Source organism: Sapajus apella, unplaced genomic scaffold, assembly GCF_009761245.1.
Source record: "Sapajus apella isolate SASKATOON/1434 unplaced genomic scaffold, GSC_monkey_1.0 scaffold153, whole genome shotgun sequence".
In the NCBI taxonomy this organism is placed as follows: Eukaryota; Metazoa; Chordata; class Mammalia; order Primates; family Cebidae; genus Sapajus; species Sapajus apella.
The window spans coordinates 1-17,502 of NW_022437093.1; the positions used below are offsets into that span (position 1 = coordinate 1).

General features: G+C 47.9%; 1 protein-coding gene, 1 long non-coding RNA gene and 1 pseudogene across 4 annotated transcripts in view; 1 reads left to right on the forward strand and 2 right to left on the reverse strand.

Annotated features, from left to right (window-relative positions):
- Nucleotides 1-2,640: 2,640 nt before the first annotated feature.
- On the forward strand, nt 2,641-9,165 carry LOC116541628 (annotated as a pseudogene). Its single transcript, XR_004264877.1, has 5 exons — nt 2,641-2,709; nt 7,876-8,036; nt 8,246-8,368; nt 8,457-8,621; nt 8,860-9,165. The product of XR_004264877.1 is annotated as a somatotropin-like (transcript).
- On the reverse strand, nt 3,678-8,809 carry LOC116541629. The gene is made up of 3 exons (XR_004264878.1): nt 8,777-8,809; nt 3,761-3,855; nt 3,678-3,721 (listed from the first exon to the last, which is right to left on the reverse strand). It is a non-coding gene; the product is annotated as an uncharacterized LOC116541629 (long non-coding RNA).
- A 7,019-nt stretch (nt 9,166-16,184) lies between the features above and the next one.
- Nucleotides 16,185-17,502, reverse strand: part of LOC116541630 (intercellular adhesion molecule 5) — a 10,139-nt gene continuing 8,821 nt past the window's right edge. For both annotated transcript variants that reach the window (XM_032265933.1, XM_032265932.1), the window contains 2 exons: nt 17,204-17,446; nt 16,185-17,011 (listed from right to left, as the gene is read on the reverse strand). In XM_032265933.1, coding sequence (XP_032121824.1) covers nt 16,788-17,011; nt 17,204-17,446 — 467 coding nt within the window. In that variant the 3' untranslated portion in view covers nt 16,185-16,787. The remainder of the gene's footprint in view (nt 17,012-17,203; nt 17,447-17,502) is intronic.

Below are 17,502 nucleotides of genomic sequence, written 5' to 3' on the forward strand. Positions count from 1 at the left end.
ATTAAGTTGCATCATTTTGTCTGACTAGGTGTCCTTCTCTAATATTACAGGGTGGAGGGTGGGTGTATGGAGAAAGGGGCAGGTTAGGAAGACAACCCACAAAGCCAGAGGTGTTTATTGGGAACCAGGCTCCTGAAACATAATGGACTTGGCACAGCACTGCTGTCTATTACCCACTGAGGCCACTCCACTAGATCAGTGCTCCCAGCTTGCTGGTCACAGATCACTGGTCATCCCAGAGATGAAAAGGAGGAGGTGGAAGAGCCCAGCATTCACATCCTAGACCACAGGGGTGTGGGTTTTCAATGTTGGTTGGCAACACCACTGCCAACCACTTCTAGAAGCGTTTGCTTGTTTGCTTGCTTGTGTTTCTACAGCGTCGCGTGCTCAATGCCCTTAAACTCAGGGGTGGAAGATTTCAGGGCAGGAGAGTGTATTCTTTCCCACTCTCATCTCTGGGGGCATCTGATGCTTGTGACTTTCAGATGATATTGAAATAGCCCCAGCCCTGGGCTCCAGGAGACAGGAGGCTCAGTCCTGGCCTTCTCTGCCTTTGCCTTGTCCTGCTGTGAGGTTTCCACAAGGCACCCTGTGCCACTGGGTCATCCTCACCTGGGAATTGAAGGAGAACATCTGCCCCTTGTAGAAGGACAGAATGAAGCAAAGGACTGCTTGTGTTGGGGCAGGATCCCTGAACTCAGAGAAATTTAGAAGCTGAAATAACTGGGTTGGGAGCAGTGACTCATGCCTGTAATCTCAGTAATTTGGGAGGACAAGGCAGGCAGATCACCTGAAGTCAAGAGGAGTTTCAGACCAGCCTGGCCAACATGGTGAAGGCCCATCTCTACTAAAAAACTACAAAAATTAGCCCGGCATAGTGGTGGGTGCCTGTAATCCCAGCTACTCAGGAGGCTGAAGCGGGAGAATCACTTGAACCCAGGAGGCAGAAGTTGCAGTGAGCCAAGATGGGAGACAGAATGAGACTCCATCTGAAAGAAGAAGAAGAAAGAAGAAAGAAGAAGAAGAAGGAGAAGGAGAAGGAGAAGGAGGAGAAGGAGAAGGAGAAGGAGAAGGAGAAGGAGAAGGAGAAGAAGAAGAAGAAGAAGAAGAAGAAGAAGAAGAAGAAGAAGAAGAAGAAGAAGAAGAAGAAGGAGAAGAAGCAGCAGCAGCAGCTAGAATAACTATATAACTGAGTAGCACCACATTACCTGCTCTGGAGAAAGGACTATTTTTTTTTTTTTTGAGTGGGAGTTCTGCTATGTCACCAAGGCTGGAGTGCAGAGGTGTGATCTTGGCTTTCTGCAACCTCTGCCTCCTGGGTTCAAGGGATTCTCCCACCTCACCTTCCCTAGTAGCTGGGATTACAAGCGTCCACCACCATGCTCAGCTAATTTTGGTATTTTTAATAGAGACGGAGTTTTGCCATGTTGACAAGTCTGGTCTTGAACTCCTGACCTCAAGTGATCCACCCATCTCAGCCTCCCAAAATGCTGGCATTACATGCGTGAGCCACTGTACCCAGCCTAGAGAAGGGACTTTGAATGATGCAATGTGGGAAGACCAAGCTTGTGGGGTTCTGCTGCCCTGGCTGAGGTAGCTCATGCAAGTCAGTCTCTCTGAGCCTCAGACTCTTGATCTGTGAAATGGGATGATCATAATAGCTCCTTCACAAGACAAGTGGCAGCTCAGATGTGAGAATGCACAGGCAGGCCCTTTGCAACTGGGTAAGCTCTACACAGATCTGGAAAGGAGGAGGAGAAAAAGGAGGATGGGCTTCCATGGCTGCATAAGGCATCCTTCGGCGTGATGTGTTCTGAGTTCCAAAGCTGGGGAGGAGACTCAAACCTTCAGGAGCTCTTCCAACTTTGAGATTCTCTGATGGATTCAGGGCTACGGGAGGGAGCGCCTGTGGTCCATGTCTGTTCCCGGGCCTTCTGTTTCTTGGTTTATATCTCTGCTGCAGATCCAAGGAGCTGAGGCAATATCTTGAGTGTGGAGGTTCTTCAGCCAGTTGGTTGGGCGTTGGGGGAGCCCCAAGGCACAGGGAAAGTGGAGGGCAAAGTGTGGGGTTGGTTCCCTCTAGTGGTCGGTGTTAGCACTGCATCCAACTACCTCAGGCAGACCCAGGAGGACTCAGCCAAAGTGGAATTCAGGACTGAATCTTGCCCAGAACCCCCAGAATCTGTTGGCTGTGGTTGGCCCCTTTTCCCAGCACACACTCTCTCTGGTGGGTGGAGGGGAACCATGCGGGGAGGCAGAAAGGGATAGGATAGAGAGTGGGTTGGGGTCCGTGTGGGTCTCAAGGACTGGCTATCCTGACATCCTTTCCCACCTTCAGGTTGACCACCATGACATGCTGCCAGAGGGCACTCACCTGCCCCTTAAAGAGAGGCCAGGATGGGTGGTGCCTCTGGCTGACACTTTGTGCACAACCCTCACAGCGCTGGTGGCAGTGGGAAGGGAAAGATGACACGCGGTGGGGCATGATACCAGCATGTGTAAGAGAAGCTTCCAAATTATCTATTAGCTCAGGCACGTCAGTGGTCCCCTTGCATGAACGTGCATAGAAACAGGTGGGGGCCAGCCGGCAGAGAGAAGGGGCGAGGGTATAACAAGGGCTGACAAGAAACCAGCTCCAGGGTCCCAAGGCCCACATCCCCAAACCACTAAGGGTCCTGTGGACAGATCACCTAGCTGCAATGGCTGCAGGTAAGCGCCCCTAAAATCCCTTAGGGCACAATATGTCCCCAGGGAAGAGGAGGCGCCCTGTAGATGGGATGGGGGCACTAACCCTCAGGTTTGGGGCTTCTGAATGTGGGTATGGCCATCTAAACCCAGCTATTTGTCCAATCTCGGAATGTTCCTGGTCCAAGAGAGATTACAAAAATAAACAGCCCCTGAGGAAGATCACTGGCCTCTTGATCTCCAGCTCCCTTCCTTGCTCTCTGGTTTCTCCCCAGGCTCCTGGGCGTCCCTGCTCCTGGCTTTTGCCCTGCTCTGCCTGCCCCAGCTTCAAGGTGACTTCCCAACAATTCCCTTATCCAGGCTTTGTGATGACACTATGCTTGTGCTCATTGCCTTCACCAGCTGGCCTTTGACACCTACCAGGATTTGTAAGCTCTTGGGGAATAGGTGCCCAACAGGGGTGGCAGGAAGGGGTGACTTTCCCTGCTGGGAAGTAATTGGAGGAGATGAAGGAACTCAGGGTTGTTTCAGAAGTGAAGATGCAGGTTGATGAGCATAAACTGAGTGAGGTCCCAGAAAAGTAAGAGTGGGAGCTGGTCACCAGCATAGAACCTGGTGGGCGGTCCTTCTTTTGGAAGAAGCCTATATCCCAAAGGAACAGAAATACTCCTTCCTGCAGAATCCCCAGTCGTACTTCTCCTTCGCAGAGTCTGTCCCAACAGCAGCTAACAAAAGGGAAACTCAGCAGAAATCCATGAGTGGCCACCCTCTCCCCAGGCAGGGATGGGGAAGGCCTGTGGTCAGAGCCCCCGGCAGCCCACCCACTGCTGGTCCTTCCCCTGCAGAACCTAGAGCTGCTCTGCATCTCCTTGCTGCTCATCCAGTTGTGGCGCAAACCCGTGCAGTTCCTCAGGAGTGTTTTGCCAACAGCCAACTGCATAGCATCTTGAATACTGACATCTATGAGTACCTGAAGGACCTAGAGGAAGGTATCCAAACTCTGATGAGGTAAGGGTGGCACCAGGGGTCCCCAGTCCTGGGTCCCCACTGGCTTCCAGAGCTGGGGGAAAGAAACACTGCTCCTCTCTTTTTAGCAGTCAGGCCCTGACCCAGGAGAACTCAGCTTATTCTTCATTTCCACTCGTGAGTCCTCCAGCCCTTTCTCTACACCTTGGAGCCTTGGAGGGGAGGGAGGAGAAAGAATGAGTGAGAGAGGGAGGGAAGAGTGTCCAAGCGCTTGGCCTCTCCTTCTCTTCCTTCACTTTGCAGAGGCTGGAAGATGGCAGCCCCCAGACTGGGGAGATCTTCAGGCAGACCTACAATGTTGATGTCAACTTGCACAACGATGACACACTGCTCAAGAACTACGGGCTGCTCTTCTGCTTCTGGAAGGACATGAACAAGGTCGAGACATTCCAGCACATTGTGCAGTGCTGCTCTGTGGAGGGCAGCTGTGGCTTCTAGCTGCCGGGTGGCATCCCTGAGACCCCTCCTCAGTGCCTCTCCTGGGGCCGGAAGGGGGCATTCCAGTGCCCGTCAGCCCTGTCCTAATAAAACTAAGTTGCATCATTTTGTCTGATTAGGTGTCCTTCTCTAACATTATGCGGTGGGGTGGGGGTATGGAGAAAGGGGCAGGTTGGGAAGACAACCTGCATGGCCTGTGGGGTCTATTGGGAGCCAGGCCCCTGAAACATAACGGACTTGACTCTTCCTGGGCCAGAAGGAAGCTGGTACATGACTGCTGTCCATTACTCACTGAGACCACTCCACCAGGTCAGTGCTCCCAGTTGCTGGTAATAGCTCCCTGGTCATCGCAGAGATGACTTGAAAGCATTTCTTCTTCCCCAACCATCACCAACAACACCAAACCTAGCCCCCAAGGAGTGGGAATAAATGAAAACAAGCAGGCTTTTAAGTGCAGAGGCAAAAATTTCCCAACAGGTGAGAAAACAATGTCACAGAACTACGTGTGTGCAGAAGAATTTTATGGTGACTATTTCTTAAGCCCAACTACCCTTGGGAAATGAGAACAATGCAAAAATCAGTTTGATACATACAGAACCAGAGAATTTGGGGTCTGAATTAGGGCAGGGAAGTGGAAGAGACTTTCACTGGGGTTGCAAATGCAGCCAACAGGTGCCAGATAGATAACAATGTAAGCAATGAGGACTGGATGGGAAGGGATAAATCCCAGCTGATACTCGCTTCCCTTAGGAAGACGCAATGGAGAGAGGTGGGAACCAGCACCACCTGCAGAACTCACAGTCCAAATCTAAGTCCCCAGCACTGGCTAAAAGGCCCTGTCATGGGAGCCCCATGTCCCAGTTGACATTGGAGGAAGGATGGTGGGGGATGCAGAAAGCTACGTGGAGCTCAGGGGCCCTCCTCCATTCCCACCTGGCTCCTCCTCTTTGGTGGTGCTGGAAGGAGCAGGGGTAAGTGGTGTCTCCACCCTCCCAGTGACCCCATGTTTCTCAGAGCTGGTATCATTGATGACATTTCTCTGGAATCCTCCCATAGCCCTCCTGGAGAATAGCCCACAGCCCAGTACCCTCCCAGCAGATGATGAGTCTGGGGTGCTGGTTGGGTTATGCTTCAGGAGTGGTGGCAGATGACCTCTGTCTTCTGCTCCGAAAAGGAGGAGGTGGAAGAGCCCAGCATTCACATCCTAGACCACAGGGGTGTGGGTTTTCAATGTTGGTTGGCAACACCACTGCCAACCACTTCTAGAAGCGTTTGCTTGTTTGCTTGCTTGTGTTTCTACAGCGTCGCGTGCTCAATGTCCTTAAACTCAGGGGTAGAAGATTTCAAATCAGGAGAGTGTATTCTTTCCTGCTGTCATCTTTGGGGGCATCTGTTGCTTGTGACCTCCAGATGATATTGCAACAGCCCCAACCCTGGGCACCAGGAAACAGGAGGCTCAGTCCTGGCCTTCTCTGCCTTCGCCTTGCCCTGCTGTGAGGTTTCCACAGGGCACCCATGTCACTGAGCCATTCTCACCTGGGAATTGAGGGAGAACAATCTGCCCCTTACGGAAGGACAAAATGAGGCAAAGGACCGCTTGCGTTGGGGGTAGTATCCCTGAACTCAGAGAAATTTAGAAGCTGAAGTAACTGGGTTGGGAGTGGTGACTCACACCTGTAATCTCAGTACTTTGGGAGGCCAAGGCAGGCAGATGACCAGAAGTCAGGAGTTTGAGATCAGCTGGGTCAACATGGTGAAACCCTGTCCCTACTAAAAAAGTACAAAAATTAGCCTGCCATAATGGTGGGTGTGTATAATCCCAGCTACTCAGGAGGCTGAGGCAGGAGAATCACTTGAAGCTAGGAGGCAGAGGTTGCAGTGAGCCAAGATCATGCCACTGCACTCCAGTCAGGGTGACAGAGAATCCATCTCCCCCCAACAAAAAAAAGAAGAAGAAGCTAAAATAATTAACTGAGTAGCACCACACTACCTCTCGAGAAGGGACTCTTTTTTGTTTTTTGTTTTTTTTTAAGGGTGTTCTGCTCTCTCGCCCATGTTGGAGTACAGTGGCGCAATATTGGCTCACTTCAACCTCTGCCTGTTGAGTTCAAGGGATTCTCCTGCCTCAGCCTCCTGAGTACCTGTGTTTACAGGAGCAAGCTACCATGCCCAGCTAATTTTTGTACTTTCAATAGAGATGGAGTTTTCCCATGTTGATCACTCTAGTCTTGATCTCATGACCTCAAGTGATCCACCCACCTCAGCCTCCCAAAGTGCTGGAATTACAGGCATGAGCCATCGTGCCCAGCCTAGAGAAAGTGTGGGAAGAGCAAGGTTGTGGAGTTCTGCTGCCCTGGCTGAGGTAGCTCATGCAAGTCAGTCTCTCTGAGCCTCAGTCTCTTGATCTGTGAAATGAGATGATCATAATAGCTCCTTCAGAAGACAAGTGGCAGATTAGATGTGAGAATAAACAGGCAGGCCTTTTGCAACTGGGTAAGCTCTACACAGATCTGGAAAGGAGGAGGAGAATAAGGAGGAGGGGCTTCCATGGCTGCATAGGGCATATTTCGGCATGATGTGTTCTGAGTCCCAAAGCTGGGGAGGAGACTCAAACCTTCAAGAACTCTTCCAACTTTGAGATTCTCTGATAGTTTCAAGGCTATGGGAGGAAGCCCTTGTGGTCCGTGTCTCTTCCCGGAATTTCTGCTTCTTGGTTTGTATCTCTGCTGCAGGTCCAAGGAGCTGGGGCAGTACCTGAGTCTGGGTTCTTGGTCCCCATAGACCTTCGGGAGCTCTAAGGCTCAGGGAGAGGGGAGGGCAAAGTATGGGGTTGGTTCCCTCTAGTAGTCACTGTTAGCACAGCATCCAGCTGCCTCAGGTGGACCCAGGATGAGTCAGAAAAAGTGGAATTCAGGACTGAATCATGTCCAGAACCCTCAGAATATATTGCCTATAGTTGGCTCCTTTTCTCAGTACACACTCTCACTGGTGGGGAACCATGCAGGGAGGAGGAAAGGGATAGGATAGAGAGTGGGATGGGGTCCGTGTGGGTCTCAAGGACTGGCTATCCTGACATCCTTTCCCGCCTTCAGGTTGGCCACCATGGCATGCTGCCAGAGGGTACCCACCTGCCCCTTAAAGAGAGGCCAGGTTGGGTGGTGCCTCTGGCTGACACTCCGTGCACAACCCTCACAGCACTGGTGGCGGTGCGAAGGGAAAGATGACAAGCCAGGGAATATGATATCAGGGTGTGTGGGAGAAGTTTCTAAATTGTCCATTAGCACAGGCATGTCTGTGGTCCCATGCATAAATGTACAAAGAAACAGGGACAAGTAGGGAGAGAGAAGGGGCGAGGGTATAAAAGGGCCCACAAGAGACCAGCTCCAGGATCCCAAGGCCCAACTCCCCAAACCACGGAGAGTCCTGTGGACAGCTCACCTAGCTGCACTGACTGCAGGTAATCACCCCTAAAATCCCTTAGGGTACTACATTGGCATGATGTGTACTACAGGGCATGATATGCCCTGTAGATGGTACGGGGGCAATAAACCTCAGGTTTGGTGTTTCTGAATGTGAGTGTTGCCATCAAGGCCCAGATATTCGGCCAATCTCAGAATGTTCCTAGTCCCTGGAGGGAGAGGCAAAAAAAAAAAAAAAACAGGCCCTGAGAAGAGCACTGGCCTCTTGCTCTCCAGCTCCCTCCCTTCCCCACCTTTTTCTCCCCAGGCTCCCAGATGTCCCTGCTCCTGGCTTTCGCCCTGCTCTGCCTGCCCTGGCTTCAAGAGACTGGTGCCCTTCCAAGCATTCCCTTATCCAGGCTTTTGGAAGACGCTGTGCTCTGCGCCCATCAGCTGCATCAGCTGGCCTTTGACACCTACCAGGAGTTTGTAAGTTCTTGGGGAATAGATGCCCATCAGGGGTGATAGGAAGGGGTGATTTTCCCCTTCTGGGAAGTAATGGGAGGAGACGAATGAGCTCAGGGTTGTTTTCTGAGGCGAAGATGCAGGCAGATGATCATATGCTGAGTGAGGTCCCAGAAAAGTAAGAATGGGAGCTAGTCACCAGCATAGAGCTTGATGGGTGGTCCTTCTCCTAGGGAGAAGATTGTATCCCGAATGAACTGAAGTATTTCTTCCTGCAGAACCCCAAGACCTCCCTCTGCTTCTCAGAGTCTATGCCGACACCCTCCAACAAGGAGGAATTGCTGGAAAATCTGTGAGTGGCTGCCCTCTCCCCAGGCAGGGATGGGGGAAGCCGGTGGTCAGAGCCCCCAGGCAGCACACCCACTGCTAGTCCTTCCCCTGCAGAACCCAGAGCTGCTCCACATCTCCCTGCTGCTCATCCAGTCCTGGCTCGAACCCATGCAGCTCCTCAGGAGTGTCTTTGCCAACAGTGAACTGCATAGGATCTTGAACACTAAGGTCTATGAGTCCCTGAAGGGCCTAGAAGAAGGCACTCAAACTCTGATAGGGGTGAGGTTTATGCTAGCCAATCTGGGGCCACACTGGCTTCCAGAGCTGGGGAAAAGAAACACTGCTGCTCTCTTTTTAGCAGTAAGGCCCTGACTCAAGAGAAATCAGCTTATTCTTCATTTCCACTAGTGAATTCTCCACACCTTTCTCTACACCCTGGAGGGGAGGGAGAAAGAAGAGAGAGGGAGGGAACAGTGTCCAAGCACTTGGTCTGTCTTTCTCTTCCTTCACTTTGCAGAGGCTGGAAGAGGTCAGGCCCCGGACTGGGGAGATCATCAAGCAAAATTTCAGCATGTTTGACACAAACTTGCACAATAATGACACACTGCTCAGGAACTATGGGCTGCTCTATTACTTCAGGAAGGACATGGACAAGGTCGAGACATTCCTGCGCATTGTGCAGTGCCGCTCTGTGGAGGGCAGCTGTGGCTTCTAGCTGCTGGGTTGCATCCCTGTGACCCCTCCCCAGTGCCTCTCTTGGCCCTGGAATGTGCCACTCCAGTGCCCACCAGCCTTGTCTTAATAAAATTAAGCTGTATCATTTTGTCTGACTAGGTGTCCTTCTCTAATATTATGGGGTGGAGGGTGGGGGTATGGAGAAAGGGGCAGGTTGGGAAGACAACCTACACGGCCTGTGGGGTCTATTGGGAACCAGGTCCCTGAAACTTAAAGGATTTGACTCCTCCTCGGCCAGAAGAAAGCTGGCACAGCACTGCTATCTATTACTCACTGAGAACACTCTACCAGGTCAGTGCTCCCAGCTTGCTGGTAATAGCTCACTGGTCATCCCAGAGATGACCTGAAGGCATTTCTTCCTCCCCAGCCATCACCAGCAACACCAAACCTACCCCCCAGGAGTGGGAAGAAATGAAAAAAAGACAGGCTTTTAAGTGCAGAGGAAAAAATTTCTCAACAAGTGAGAAAATAATGTCATAGAATTACTTGTTTGCAGAAGAATTTTAAGATGAATATTCCTTAAGCCCAACTACTCTTCGGAAATAAGAACAGTGCAAAATGAGTTTGAGATGTACAGAACCAGAGCATTTGGGGTCTGAAATAGGGCAAGGGAAGTGGAAGAGAGATTTTCTTTGGGGTTGTAAATGCAATGCCAACAGGTGCTAGATAGATAACAACGTAGGCAATGGGAGCTGAATAGGAAGGGATAAATCCTAGCTGATACTCGCTTCCTGTAAGGGTATGCAACACAGAGGGGTGGAAACCAGCACCACCTGCAGAACTCAAGACCCTGCCCAGGTAGGACCCACCCAGCCTGTCACCGTCAGGACATCAGGGACAGGGCTTCCAGACTTTCTGATTATTTGAGACAGCCAGGACATCCAGAGTTTTACAAGAAATCTAATGTTTAAACATTGGCAACACATATTGAAGATATTTTAAGGGCAAAAATTAACCCAAACACATATAGTCTCCAAACGGTCTTTGAGCAATTTTGTTCTAAGATATGTTGATTGGGGTAATTTTGTATAAGGGAAAGAATCAGAAAAAATTGGGCTGTATGTAATTTGGCACTCCTAAATAAATTAGTTAACCAAGCTGAGATAATATATTGCTTTACAAGGATTATGTGAGGATTAAATGCAATGATATTTTTTACATGTTATAGCACTCAAGAAATTATGGTTATTTTTGCATTGAATTTTTGGATGGTTTGCATTTTCTGATGGAGTGTCTAAATACCTGTTGTGAAATTATATTGTTTTCCTAATGACAACTCAGATGTTTATTATTTCCAAATATGCACTAAAGAGCAGTGGTTAGTTCTTAAAAGTTTTTACTCTCCCAAGCACTTTGGCTAAGTGACTGAGGACCTATAAATTGATACTAAGATGGTCACAGGAACTTTACTATCCAAAAATGATTTTATGAAGGCAATAATTATTTTGCAATGCAAATAATCAACCCCCTAATTAATCTTCTCTAAAAGTTCTGATTTTTATGTGCTACAATGATTTTTCTTGATAATGACACCCATTTGTGTTCATTTTTGGCTATTTTACAGTTAATAACTCAGTCCTTAGGAAATTGTTGAAAGTTGAAATAATCAAAACTCTGGAGTTGCTGCATTTCTTAGCACATAAGCCATTCCCACATCTTTTACCTCATTCTTCTACTATCTGGCTTTTAAATTATGGCATTTTGGAGTTAGAAGGACCTCATAAGTCATCCTAGTTTATTTTACTTTGGGAAACTTATCCTTACAGTCAGTATTCCAATTACGACTGTGTAGCACTAGAACCAAGGGAAGCACTCTTTCACAAGGCTACTCATTCTATTAAACCACTCTCATTGCGGAAAAATATTTCTTGCCTGAAGCTGGAATCAGTATTTCTGCAATGTCCTTCATTTGGCCTTAAAATTATTTCGAAATCTCATGTCTTTAGAAGTCAATGGAATGAGCACAAATATAATTATCTCTTGGCTTGCGTGTTTTCAAAGGAAATGTGTTATCTTAATAAGTATTTGTTGAATGCATGTGGCCAGGGAATGACAATGGCCAGCGCTTACGTGAGTGGCTAAGAGGGTTCTAAAGTGGGGTTGTTGTAACATAACAACTGCAGGGGCAGCCACGGTCCAGAGAGTGTCCACCCAGCTCCCCTCTGGTATAGCAGAATCCACTCAACCACCCCTGATTGAGAATTAGAAAGATACTACCTGACTTTGCACATTTTAGAGTGTAAAAAGGCCTTAAAGACCATCTACTTTAAATTATTTCATTTGCCAAATGTTATTCCACCTTTCAGCTCGTCAATTTGGCATGGACAGCAATTTCCGGTGCAAATTTGAGATGTCTAGAGTGTTTTCTAAGCACTGCATACGTAAGCCCTCACTCCCTGAGATTCTGATATAATTATCCTGGAATGTGGTCCAGGCAAGCGTACTTTGAAAGTTTCCCAGGTGATTCTAATGTGTAAACAAGGTTGAGAACCGCTGTGTTAGAGATCCACATGTCCACAATTGTTGTATTGGTGGAACAGGGAAAAAGGAGATGAGAGGCCCAGGCCAGCTGTGGCACCTAATTCCAACCAGTCATCTAAAAAAAGTGTTTCTCATGAACCAATCAAAAAAGATAAATACTGTCTGATTCCACTCCTATGAGGTGCTCGGAGCAGTCAAATTCAAAGAGACAAAAAGGAGGATGGTGGCTGCCAGCGGCTGCAAGGGAGGAAGGGAATAGGGAGCTGTTTAATGAGCACAGAGTTTCAGCTGTGCAAGATGAAAAGCTTTCTGGAGATGGATGGTGATGATGGTTGGCTGACAATGTGAACCGTACTTGACATGACTGAACTGTACACATCAAATGATTAAGATGGGAATTTTTATATCTTCTCACAACTAAAAAATTTTAACAGTTTGTTCCGGTTTTTCTTTTTTTTGTTGTTTTTTGTTTTTTGAGATACAGGCTAGAGGGCAGTGGTGCAATCTTGGCTCACTGCAACTTCTGCCTCCCAGGTTCAAGTGATTCTTGTGCCTCAGCCTCCTGAGTAGCTGGAATTATAAGTATGCACCACCACACAGGGCTAATTTTTGTATTTTTAGTAGAGACAGGGTTTCACCACGTTGGCCAGGCTGGATTCAAACTCCTGGCCTCAGCTGATCCGCCTGCCTTGGCCTCCCAAAGTGCTGGGATTATAAGCATGAGTCACAACACCTGGCCCTTAACGGTATTTTCTAATGAAAAATCTTCCTGAAGATAAGATTATCGAGACTCACACAAGGAAGAGTTCAGTAGGCAGAGCTCGAGTCATACTTGACCCCTTGGATAATGTTTTTCTGACTCTGTCATGTTCTGAATTTACCCTCACCTAAAATGACTGCTCCTGAATTTCTTCCATGAGCATTGTTGAAATACACATGATGGGTTTTGTCCCTTTATACACAGTTGAGAGCAGAACTGACCCCTTCCCTTTTCTTCTGAATTACAGGGTCTGGGCTTCTAGGCCAAGACAAGCTGACACTTGGCCTGGCCGCTTCTTTAATTCAGAAGGCCCTGGTATGCTCAGGCACACAATGAGCACCGCTGGGATTAGGGCTACCAACTTGTCCTGGTTTGCAGGAGACTTTCTCAATTTTCACACTGTAAGTCCCACGTTCGTTCCAAGAATCGCTCAGCTCAGTACAAACTCAGCTAGTAGGACTGGTCACCCTACTAGCAGTCCTAAATCTTAGGGGACCAAACTGAGGGGAAAGTAGGGAAGGAGGAAGAAAGAGACTAGAAAAATCAGAAAGCTGTGCACAGTGTACATGACTTTTGATGACCCTCAGGGCTGCCATGGATTTCTGATTCTTGCTTTGAGTTTACTGTGATTATAATGACAGGCGTAATTAGTGACAGAATTATCAGTATAATAATAAAAACCAACAAATGTGAACACATGTCTCCAGCACCATGCTAGTGTATAACAAGTACTGTGTCATTTCTCTCTAATCCGCTAAGGCAAATACTATTTTTAACCCTATGGTAAGAAGCCCCACTGAAGATGTAATTTATGCTTTCTCGGGTCTAGAAAGACACCAGAATGTCACCTTGATCATCCTCAAGAGGATAAATAGTCAGGCACGGTGGCTCATGCCTGTAATCCTGGTACTTTGGGAGGCCAAGGCAGGAGGAGGTCAGGAGTTCGAGACCAGCTTGGCCAACATGGTAGCACCCTGTTTCTACTAAAAATATAAAAATTAGCCAGGTGTGGTGGTACACATCTGTGTTCCCAACTTCTGAGGCATGAGAATCGCTTGAGCCTGGGAGGTAGAGTTGCAGTGAGCTGAGATCATGCCACTGCACTCCAGCTGGGTGGCAGAGCAAGATTCTGACTCAAAAAAAATAATAAAGAGGATAAACTTTTGGAGTATTAAAGGCCACTGTTCCTCTGGAGATAATCAAAGCAGTTGCAATTTAAGCGTGAGCTGGTTGCTCTAATGTTCAGAAAGAATATGATCAAAACCATTTGAGGGTGGGGCCTCCTTTGAAGGCAGCTACCCTTAGAAGCTCTATTATACTGGAAGAGAGAGATGAGATCCTTCCTGCTTTAAGAATCAGTGAGGAGGCGTTGCCTGATCCCTTGGTTGTTAGATCCTTGGGGAAGGAAAGGGAACAGAGTTTCCAAGTCTACAAGGGAAAGAGCCCAACCTAGTCTGAAGAGCTTTGCGGGACAGCTCATCCAAACTACTGAGCTCTAAGAACTGGAACCCTGGAAACAAGCAAGAGGATACCCACAGTTGGACCAGGTCCCAAAGATGCAGATCATCCTCCCTCAGAGATCCACAGCAGCTGGGAACCGGGATCTGCAGATCTGCTTGGTTTAATGGTACCGTGTGGAACCACCTATCAACACTGACACCCTGTGGCAGTGAGAAGCAAAGGCAGCAACTGGCTAAGCCTCCAGGCTCTCCCTGCTGGAACTAGAAAGTCCAAGTGGCCCCCTTCTTCCCTCCCTTTTTGGTTTTGTTTAGTTTTTTGTTTATATTTTCTTCAAGATGGAGTCTCACTCTGTTGCCCAGGCTGGAATCCAATGGCACGATCTCAGTTCACTACAACCTCCGCCTCCAGGGTTCAAGCCTCAGCCTCCCAAGTAGCTGGGATTATAGGTGCACAACCCCATGCCTAGCTAATTTTTCCCCTCCTTTTTGGATCCAGTGTGCTTCAAAGCACTGAGGCCATGAGATAGAATGTGCAGATACAGGATAACTATAGCTCTGATGCAGCTGATCCTGACACGGAAATGGCTGAGGATCCCTGGATGGGGCGGCTCTATACTCCTGTCTCTTAAACCTGCTTTCGAACTTATTTCCCCCGATGCTCAATTCAGGGAAGGTGAGTGATTTATATTACATTCACATGATGAGAGAGCAGTAGCTCCACTTAGTGGAAACATGGAGGTTGAACAGGTCATGTTGGGGGATGCTATTTCGCAAAGTCAAGATATTTCATGTCCCTCCAGGAAGCCTTCCTTGATCCGAGTTACACTTTCTCTTAACAAGCTTTTTTCCCAGTCATAAGAGTTAATGCTTCAACATCATCTCCTGCTTGTTTGTCTAGCTTTCCCTATAAATTTGTGGAAGCTAGGGACAATGTTTTGTTCACCATTGTATGCCCACTGTCTTGTATGTGGTAAAACCAAAGGGTTATTTTTATACCAAGTCCATAACACCAGACTCAGAGGAGGTCTGGGAAGAAAAGGAAAATTTGTTCCCTTTGGTGTCTGTTGCTTCTTTTTTTTCTAGCTAGTATCTGCAGCTTGGAAGGCTATGGACCACTCTCTATGTGGAAGTCTAGACTTTTGTTTTTGGTTTTGTTTCCTTTGTTTTGTTTTTGAGAGAGGTTCTGGCTCTGTTGCCCAGGCTGGGGTGCATGATCTCAACTCACTGCAACCCCCACCTTCCGGGCTCAAGGGAGGATCCCCCCTCAGCCTCTCAAGTAGCGGGGACTACAGGCATGTGCCACTATACCTGGCTAATTTTTGTATTTTTTGTAGAAATGGGATTTCACCATGTTGCCCAGGCTGCTCTCAAACTCCAGGGCTCAAGCGATCCACCCGCCTCAGCCTCCCAAAGTGCTGGGATTACAGACATGAGCTACCACCCCTGGCCTGAATTTTAGTTTTGAAAGCAGGTCAAATAGGTTGCTGCCCCGAGCTAATGTACCACCTGCCCTGGGCTGGTTGTTTGTGCTATCAACACAGTAGTTTTTCCTTGTATTTAAAGTTCTAAAATGCAACCATTTGACTTAATAAAAGTTTTCAGCAATGACACAGAAGGGAAATGCATTTGGATATAATAAAATCACTTTTATTTTTACCATAGCAACATTTCAGCAAACATTTCTTGACTGATTTGGGAGAAAAGATCTGGTTTTATGATTCCTCATGCCTTCTCCAAGGATGAACATATTCTTTCCAAAGAACAGAGAAGGAAGCTGAATCATAAAATCATATGAACATTTTCACAAGAGGATTCCTCTTGAAGCTTGAAGAAAATAGTTTGCAGACAGATGAAAATATGCACTTATTTATGAAAAGGGAGAGTAAACATTGGAACTCCAACCTAGATGCCCATATGGGTTAAAAAAAAGAATTGGCAAATGCGAACTCACAGTTGATTACTCTGTGAAAAGAAATTCAGAGATGTTTAAAGCTCTTAACCTGTGAGGCCAGTTTCATGGAAGAACTCTACCTTCTACTTCAGAGACAGAACACTGGGATAGGTAGCTGCGTGTCTGGCCTGAAGTGGAATTTCTTACCATCTGTATACTCCCCCAAGACCCACAACAGATGGTTACTGAGTTGAAGCTTCCCACTGATTGTTAATGATATAAACAAGCTCAGCTCTGAGAGCTGGCATTCCGGAAGCCCAGGTCAGGGGAGCAAGGGAAAGTAGAGATGGGAATAGAGTTCTGATTCCTAGCCCCATGTTTGATACCTTCTCCCTTCAAAGTCCTGTCCCTGGACTACAAATTTAGTTCCTAGTTAGTAATCAGAAAACCATGAAAAATTTCTAAGATGCACCTGACTTTAGTATGATGTTTAAAAGGACAGTGGGAACCATGAAGAAAGGGCAGGATCTTTTTATTGGATCTAAGAGTGGACTGATGATGTGCCTGGCAAGGAACAAGAGGCTTTCTTACAAATCAGACATTGAGACTGAGATTCCTAATGACTAGAGTGAGCTCAAAAGAGAAAGGTGGCTGAGCATGGTGGCTCACACCTATAATCCCAGCACTTTGGGAGGCCGAGGTGGGCAGATCACTTGAGGTCAGGAGTTTGGGACTAGCCTGGCCAACATGGTGAAACCATGTTTCTACTAAAAATACAAAAATTAGCCAGGCATGGTGACAGGCACCTATAATCCCACCTACTGGGGAGGCTGAGGCAGGAGAATTGCTTGAACCCAGGAGGCTGAGGTTGCAGTGAGCTGAGATCATGCCATTGCACTCCAGCCTGAGCAACAAGAGCAAGACTCCATCTCAAAAAAAAAAAAAAGAGAGAGAGAGAAACGTGAGCTTGTGGACATATTGGACACATGGGACCCAGGGGCTTCAAACACTGTTTTACGGGACAGAAGAACACAAAGGGTAATGCAGCCTAACATTCTGTTTCTTCCTTTCTCCCCTCTCCTTTCTTCCCTCCCTGAGAAACCACAGTAGCATAAGTCTCATTCAACCAAATGGTTGTCAATTATATGAGTTGTACTTTTCTCTTGCTGAACAGCAAACTGGCTTTCCTCCTCTTCGTCCTCCTTTTTCTGCCTATAGAGCAATCTCCTCCTGTCCATTTTGCAGGGCCGATAGGTCAGATACAGTGCTATGGTGATGATACCCACTCCAAGGGCAGTGGTAATAATGACAAAGATGGTAGAGCTGATTCCTTGATCCAGTCCTGCCCAAGCACAGACGACAGAGTTAGGACAGTCTGAGGGTGTGAGGGTCACCCACCCCAGCCCAACCAAGCCCACTTCTGAGTCTCACTCTTCCCAACCTAGTAGAATCTTTCTTATTTTCATGCTTGGATAAGAATCCCAAACCCCGAGGGGGTTCCATCCTGGGCCTGGCAGTAGGGCAGCAAGGTTACCTTGAACAATGACAGCAATATCTTTGCTGACAGAGCCCAGCTGGTTAGTGGCTGTACAGCAGTAGGTTCCTGTGTGGTTCTGGGTTGCCTTCTGTGGCACTTCAAAGTCAAAGACCACCCCATTCCAGGTACACACCAAGGCTGGAGCTGGGTTTCCCTTTGGGATGCAGGCAAGCATGTATTCCATCCCTTCTAGCCAGGTCTGTTTGCCAGGGCAACCAGATTCCTCTAACCGTGGCTTGTCTGCAAAAACAGAGTCTCCCAAGGAGCTGAGTTCAGAGCACCACACTCCCTCCCCA